The sequence below is a fragment of the Tupaia chinensis genome, unplaced genomic scaffold (genome assembly GCF_000334495.1).
Source record: "Tupaia chinensis unplaced genomic scaffold, TupChi_1.0 Scaffold000558_1, whole genome shotgun sequence".
Classification (NCBI taxonomy): domain Eukaryota; kingdom Metazoa; phylum Chordata; class Mammalia; order Scandentia; family Tupaiidae; genus Tupaia; species Tupaia belangeri.
The window spans coordinates 1,703,110-1,711,075 of NW_006160070.1; the positions used below are offsets into that span (position 1 = coordinate 1,703,110).

The following is a 7,966-nucleotide window of genomic DNA, read 5'->3' on the forward strand; positions in this document are numbered from 1 at the left end:
GCCGCCCGCGCCCCCGCCTGGGTTCGTGCCTGCGGGAGGGGAGGGGGAGCGCAGCGGGGGAAGGAGCGCGTCCCCTCCCTCCAGACGCAAGTGCTCAGATACAGCGTCAAGGACAGATTCAGTCTGAGACACTCACAGCAGACAGACAGACACGCCCACAGCCAGACACACAGATACCCACAGGCCAGGGAAGCCCTTCTCCAGGCGCAGCAGTTAGACACAGCAGACGCAGTGCCGACAGCGCCCGAGGGAAAGGGAAGCAGCCGCCACCGCGCTGTCCCCAGGGCCAGCGGGCAGGCGGCAGGCCTCAGAGAGGGCAGAAGTGTGGGCGGGACCAGGGCCACAGGGGCACCCCACATGCCATGGCAGCCTCTCCACGAGGCGGGACCCACCCCTGGGGCGGGGGTGCTGGGATGGCTCTGCTCCCCCCAGGGCCAGCTGCAGGGAGGAGCCCCAGGCTCCCGGGTCAGCTGGCCTGGTGAGGGCAGCACCAGAAGCCCTCTTGGGCCACGGGATATACTTACCTCCACCAGCAAACCTGCTCCTTCTAAGACCCCCGTTTGCCCTTGCCCCACCCCAACTCACTGGTGGGCAGGGCCATGCACCTAGAGAGGTCAAGGTGCGAATTCCTCAAAGCTGGCCCCTCAGAACCTGTCCCCCTCACCTTCCTGTGGCCTCTGTGTGCACCAAGACTCCCCCCCTCCACAGCCCCCATTGTGCAGACTTACCCTCCCTCACCCCCCAAGCCAGTTCTCCGCTCCAGCCAGACAGCGCTGCACAGGTCAGGGGGATGGACTGCATGGGGGCCTCTCGGGGTCCCTGCCTTGGAAGGAGGAACGTGGACTGCTCAGCACCCAACTTGAGGGGTGGATCCAGCAGGAGTCTGTGAGGGTCCTTGCAAAGTCTCAGGCAACCTTGGGGGACAGTGGTCCTCGGGGTCGCGGGAGCTGACAGAGGCTGGAGTTGGTACCGAAGAGTGAGGGACCTGGGGGCCCAGTGGCCGCTCGCCCTACCTCACCCACCTTTAATCACAGCCGTCCAGGCCTCCTGGGCCGCCCATCTGCTGACCATCCCAGGACGCTGAGCAGGAAGCTCAGGAGGGGCAGCCCCACCTCCCCGCAGCTGCCCCTGGTGTCAGTGTCACCACGGAGCAGCACGGGGACACCCCGGCCCGGCACCTCGCTGGCATCCCCTGTGTGGCAGTCAAAGGCCAGGGGCAAAGCTCCTCGTCTGGGGACACGGGGAGGGGAGTTGGTTTGGACCCCTGAACCCAAGAGCTCCCTCTGTAAGCAGGGCACAGGGCAGGGGAGGCTCGTGGCTTGATAATAACCATGACCAGCAGTAGCAAGCTCCCTGCCACCAGATGGTGCGAGCACTGACATGGGACCTCGGTCCCAGTCACTCTATAGGACGGCAGGACCCACTGTCCCTGCCCGGGGGGGTGGGACCCCAGCCCAGGTCACACAGGGCCAGAGCTCAGGTGCTTAGTGGCTACACTCCTGCCCAGCCCCGAGGGTGGCGCCCTGAGGCCAGAGTGACCAGCACCTGGCAGGAGCTGGGTGTGCTCGAGCCAGGCCTGCCTCCATCAAGGCAGTGTGGGGAAAGTGAAGCAGGCCCTGGACAGCTGTGCACAGGGCGTCCTGTCCCGGCGGACTCCGTCTCAAGGAGTGGGTGCCCAGTCGGACAGGCTGTATGGACCGCTGTCAACGCACACACAAACAGGCCGGCATCCTGGAAGTCTGGCCAGGACAGGCTCTGCACCTCCAAGGACAGTTCACACTTCCAAGGGTCTGGCGGGGAAGTCGTGGGCCCCCTGCAGCCCACTGGCCAGGCACAGGGGACCTCTCTGCAGGGTTAGAGTCCTGTCCGGGGCGTGCTGCCACCAGGGCACTAAGAAGGGCCTCCCTTGAACTCAGGCTGCAGCTGTCCCCCAGTCCTTCCGAGCTCCTTGGGCCCAGGACCAGCAGGGAAGGGGAGGAGCCCTGTCCTGTGGGGTGGGAGGGGATGCCCTCTGGCAGGGGCCAGCGGGCGGGCACACGCACTCCCACTGCTTGCTCCTGTGAGTGGACAGTGCAGTACCCGCTGTGGGGAGGTGCAGGAGCCAAGTGCCCCGGCCAGCCCCACTGCCTTGGGGACTGCTGAGAGGGAGGGGTAAGCGCCGGAGAGCAGAGAATGCCCACCAGGTGGCCCTGAGCCAGCCTCCCTGTCCCAGGCATTATCCCTAAGAAATTCCTTAACCTCCGGCCATTCCAGGCAGCTGCTTTCTGGGGACCACATCCATGCCCAGTTCCTTTTTTCTTTGTTGTTTTAAGGTTTTTGCCACAGGGCATGTGTACTTGCCTGACAGACAGCAGGAGAGTGAGAAGTTAACCCCTTCTCTGCTCTCTGCCTGGGGTCTTGGGCACCCACCAACGCACATGTGCCTGGAGTGATTTTCAGCCCACCAGGTCTGGGACTTGAACCGCCACTGACCACATGGAAGTCTAGAGCCTTAACCACCATGCCATCCACTGCCCCCAGGTTCCGGAGGACACACTTGGGCAGGAGGGAGCTATCTCGTGGGAACAGCAGAAGTGAAGGCCAGAGGGAAGAGAGCGTGGCTGGAGAGAGCGAGGTATGCGTGTGGGTGCAGGACACAGGGGTGTGGGGAGTGAGAGGTGGCTGTGGGGTGCGGGTGCAGGGCGTGGGGAGCGGTTTGGGGGTGGATGCGGGATGCGGGCGCAGGACGGGATGGCTGTGCTGCACGTCTAGGGTGAGGGCAGAAGCCTAGAGTGAGGGGCTGTGGCAGTGAGGACCATGCTGGTGGAGGAGGCTGGGAGGTGGGACCCAGCCACGTTCTGACCTTTCAGAGCCGCTGTGTGAGGGGTCACAAGTGAGGGACAGGGGCCCAGGCCAAGTCTGGAAGGGTGACACTGACACTAGCGAGGTAGAGCCGGTTTGTGGCACAAGCTCTGGTGAGAGTGCCAGTCAGGCATTCAAGGGGTGGCCTTGGGGACAGTTGGGGTCTGGGGCAAACGCTCTGGGCCAGGAAAGCAGAGCTGGGCATGCCCCGTGCCCCGTGGGCGGTCACAGCTGGCGGCGTGGCCTTGGTGACTTGCAGTGCTAGAAGACGCCTTCTTCCCTCCTCCCTGCTGCCACCCTGAGAGCCCTGTCTCGCTGCAGGGCCGCAGCCCCCTAATGAGAAATGATGGGCCCTGGGGCTGCCGAAGGCGGTGTGGTTGGCTGTCCTGCCAGCCATGGCCAAGGCGCTGGCCAGGGTCAGACCAGGGCCTGCACGGGCGCCTCAGGAGGAGCTGCTGTCTGTTCTTTCTGCTGGAGCTCATTTGAATATGGGAATGTAGATCTTTCTTTTTTTGTTCCTTGTCTTTTTTTTCCCCCTTGGTGACATTCTGAGCCAGCTCCGGGTGCATCCTGATGAGCTCAGGGCCTGGGTGCCATCTGAGGCCACCAGTTTGGAATAAAATGCCGGGCCTGACTTCCCTGTCTTTGCGGACCAGGCAGAGTTGGTCCTAGGCGTCCGGTGGTGGTGGGAAGGCGGGAACGGGAGATGCAGAAATGCAGTTGCCTAGTTTAGCTGCCGCTGACGAAGCCAATCAAAAGGGCCATGGGAAAGGAGAGCGGGGAGCAGCCGGCCCAAGTGGGCGTGGCCCCTGACTGTGCTCATCATTGTCCGTGGACGAGGAATGCAGGGAATAGGCTTCAGGCACGGCTGCATCCAGGCGCTCAGAGGATGGCTTGTCTTCCCAAATTGCCCTCTCAGCGTTTGCTTCCCTCCCGGGTGGGAGTGTCTCCCTGAGGTCTCTCTGCAGCTCCCCTGTCCCTCCTCCACTCTCTAGGAAGGGGGAGTGCTGCTGGGAGAACCCCGGAAATAGCGCTGAGCTTGCTGCAGTGGGGTGGTGGAGGGTGGAGGGGTGGCCCTGGGGTTCCCCTGCAGCGGCTTTGGTGGCAGTGTCTGTGGAGCCCAGGCACCGTCCTGCTAGGGTTGCAGGCTGGCCACGGGGGTGGGCTGGCCACAGAGAGCTTGGCCGTGGTGGGGTCAGCAGAGCCGGCCCATTCTGAGTGACTGTCACACCGCCTGGCTGCTGAGCACAGGGCAGAGAGCGAGGAGGAGGAGTGGGGACCCTGCTCTATACTCAGCGGACGGCTCCGGGAACTGCCCTCAGTCAGTGGGAGGACGCCGACAGCCCCCTGGTCTGCCTCCCGCCCACTCAGAACCCATGTGCCCGCCAAAGGGGCAGCGTCATCTCCCTCCATAGGCTGGGTCTGGAGCCCTTTCTGCCCAGCCCCTGGGGTCCGGGTGTCCATGTGGGGAGGCTGAGGGCAGAGGCTCAGAGGGGGCACAGGGAGCTTGAAGATCAAGTGATGTGGTCTCACCATGCTCTGAAAGGGACTCCTACCAAGGACACCAATCAAGAGGGAAGGGCAATTCAGGAAGGCTTCCTGGAGGAGATGGATCCGGAGGAGGCAGGCGGACAACCGCCCCCCAGCGAGGAGTGGGGGCCCTGGAGGGACAGTGGGCGTGGCCCCTCCCAGCTCCCAGGTTGGCGGTAAGTGCTGCTGAGTGAGCGGAAGCCTTTGCATCTGTGCAGGGCAGTGACGGGCAGGAGAGAGCACAGACCTGCCGCCCCTCCAGAGCCCGGGCCTGGCCGCTGTGAGCTGGGGGCAGCCGCGGCCCTCCGAAAGCTCAGAGCAGCAGGAACCCTGCAGTTCCCAACCCCAACCCAGCTGCGTGCTGCGGGGGCCAGCCCCGTCCCCAAGTTTTGGAACAGCCTCCCAGGACACAGCTGCAGGCTGGCTGCCCACACTGTGACCCCCGCCGGCGCCCCTCCCAGGCCTTGGGCAAGGGCTCACTTCCAGTCAGGCCCTGAGGGGACCCAGCCAGATGTGTGGCAGCTGTCCACTGAGGGCCCGGCTGGGGGACAGGAGGCAGGCGCCCCCCTGGGTGGTGCACAGCTTGGCCGGCCCTCAGCTAGGTCCTGGCAGGCCCTCAGCCAGAGTCTGGCTGGTGTCTGCTGGAGGGTCGACCACGTCTCTGCCCACCCCCATGCAGGTCACGCATCAGGGTAGCCACTGGAGCTGCCCGGGTCTTACCACACGTGGAGGGCTTCTGCCTGGCCGTGCTCTGCTCTGGGGTGAGGCTGAGAACCCGAGGCCTGGTGGGTGGAGTGGCAGCCCCCCCAGACATATTCCATTGGACGCAGCCCAACTGGCACCTTGCCCCAGGCTTCCCCCTCCAAGAAGCCCTCAAGATTACTCCAGGACTCCCATGTGCCTGTCCTATTCTCAGACATGGACCCAGATAGCACGTGTCCGTGTGCAAGCATGCCGTGTGTAAACATGCCGTATGTGCACGCCCGTAGCCCCAGTCCCCTGGGCGAACCCTCAGTGTCCTAACCCCTCCTAGAACTCTGGACCCCTCTGGCCCGCAGCAGCTGTCGGCAGGGCAGTGGCTGTGCCCAGAGAGCAAGACAGCATGCCTCTCTTGGGACTCCCCGAGCCCCCTGGGGCTCTGGGAGGCTCCTCTGGGAACCGCTGCCTGTCAGGGAAGTAGGGACGAGGCACTAGCTCCAATTCACGGAGACGTCTGCCCAGCCCTCAGGGAGGGGTGTGCGTGTGTGCAGGCGTGGCGTGTCCGGGCACGTCTGAGTGTGTCTCTGCTGCGTCTCTGAGTGTGCATCTGTGGGGGTGTGTCTGATGCGAGCTGGCCAGAGCACCGGGAGGGGCTAGCCTGTCCCTTCCAGTCCTAAGGCACAGTTGGGCAGAAGAAGCGCCCCTCCCGCCGTGGGTCTGGCAGCACCGGAGCGCCAGGAGGCTGGGTGGAGACGCTGGGTGCCCTCCCCACCCCGCCCCAGTCTGGCGGCGTGCATGCATGAACATGCGCCCCCACACAGCCACAACCAGGACACAGGGCAACCGCTCTCCTCTAGCCTGTCCCTTCCAGTCCTAAGGCACAGTTGGGCAGAAGAAGCGCCCCTCCCGCCGTGGGTCTGGCAGCACCGGAGCGCCAGGAGGCTGGGTGGAGACGCTGGGTGCCCTCCCCACCCCGCCCCAGTCTGGCGGCGTGCATGCATGAACATGCGCCCCCACACAGCCACAACCAGGACACAGGGCAACCGCTCTCCTGAGCAGGGCCAGGCGTGTCTGAGCCCTGGGGGCAAGAGAGCAAAGCAGCCCTCCTGGGGAATGAGAGGCTTTGCCCAGCGGCCCCATGCCATGGCGTCGGCGCCCTCTGTGCACGGCAGGAGAGCGGGCCCTTGGCCAACCCAGGCTGCAAGCCGAAAGCCCAGCGGGGTCTTGACAGTGAAGCCCCAGACCCGGAGCAGTCCTGCCCCTGCAAGAACACAGAGGGCCACCCACTTTCCCAGGGACCCGGGGGAGGGGTGTCTGCACCCCGGGCGTCTCCTTGCCCACTCCCCACACCCCTGCAGACCGCAGGCTGCCCTGGCGTTGCACGGCCCTCTCGCTGCTCGGTTTGTCTGCTGAGCCAAGCAGACCTGCCAGTGCCCTCGTGACGACCGTGGAGGTTTTCCAGGAGCGTCTCCTGCCCTGGCTCAATCTTGCCACCCTGGCAATGCCAGAGGCCCTGGTGGAGACACCTGGGGCCCCGTGGGCTCTTGAGTGGCTTATCCGTGTGCTGTCCTGAAGGGTGAGCCCAGTAGAGGATGCCTGGTGGCAGAGGACAGCCTGGCTCGAAGGCGACCGCCTTTCCCATGCTCGGCCAAGTTCCCTGGTTTACCAGGAGGAGACCTTGGCATGCATCTCAGAGCCCACCAGCGGCAGCTTTTCTTCAGGTACGGCTGGATCCAGGGTCTGGCTGCCCTCTCAGACCCTGGAGCTCCACAGCCCTGGGCTCAGCCTTGCTCTCCTCTCAAGCAACTGCTTCCCTCAACGGGCCCCCCAGGCCGGCACCCCAGCTCTTAAACCTGGGTAGGCAGAGTGCCTCAGGCCCAAGTGCAACCTAGGTGACCCTCCCAAGGCCCAGTCATGCACCCCCACCTGGGGCCAGAGGTAGGTCAGCCTGCAGGAGAGTAGGTCCCAGGGCTGGACGCTGGGGCCCAGTGCCCCTCACCCTCCAAAGCGCTTTCACAGCCCAGCCTCTCCTAGGTCTCACTAACCCTGGAGGAAACTGAGGCCCAGAGAGTTTCAGGGCTGCCCAAGACCTCCCTGAGAACCAAGGCTCCAAGCTCCACCCTTCCCCACTGTCCACCTCGCCCACCTCCTGAGGCCTCTGGGCCATCTATTGGGCACCTAGTCTGCAGCTCTGCTCCACTCCGAAGGCAGAGTCCCTCCGAGGGCGATGGAGCAGGCAGGAGCCCTGGTTCACTCCATGTCTCAGGCCTCCCTCGGGGGACTGGCCTCGAGGCTCTCTCTGGCCCCGGCTGTGGGCCTCCCAGCTGGACGGCACTGCAAGACCGAGGCCTCCACCGGGGTGGCACTGGCAGACCGAGGCCTCCTCGTTGCTCCTCCTTCGCCTCTCCCAGAGCCAGCCTGCCTGCTCTCTCGGCCATCCTCATGCCAGAGGGGCTGCAGGCACCAGCCCATGGGCCCTGCCTCCTGTGCGCATCCTCCTTATTCAGGGTGGCTGCAGAATTTGCTGGGCTCACTGCAAAACTAAGAGGCAGGCGCTGGCCCCAGGTAACGAGACGCAGGCGCTGGCCCCAGTAGTGAAGAAAGGCCAAGGTCCTCACGGGGCAGCAGTAGGGCAGCAGAGAAGGGCCCGCTCGGTCAACTGGGCTGCAGTTCATCTCAAGGGACCCTGAGCCAAAAGGGCGGGGCTGGGGTGCTCCCGCACCGTAACCATCCTCTCACCCCCACCTCCTCCTGGAGCTGGCAGGTGACCAAAGATACCTGGTCAGCTTCCCTGAGCCCGTCTGCTCGATGGGGCCAGTGGGTGCCAGCCAGGAACGGGCAGCCCCTCCCGCTGGCTGGCTGGGCGCGCCCAGGACGCGGCACAACCCGACCCGCG

General features: G+C 64.9%; 1 protein-coding gene across 1 annotated transcript in view; it reads right to left on the minus strand.

The window, feature by feature from the left end:
- The window catches only part of HRH3 (histamine receptor H3), an 18,100-nt gene extending 11,388 nt beyond the window's left edge, over positions 1 to 6,712 (minus strand). Inside the window, exons 1-2 of the mRNA XM_006157728.1 lie at positions 6,495 to 6,712; positions 1,069 to 1,230 (exon numbers count right to left, since the gene is read on the minus strand). Of these exons, the coding sequence (XP_006157790.1) occupies positions 1,069 to 1,230; positions 6,495 to 6,712 (380 nt within the window). The remainder of the gene's footprint in view (positions 1 to 1,068; positions 1,231 to 6,494) is intronic.
- Between the last annotated feature and the right edge of the window lie 1,254 nt (positions 6,713 to 7,966).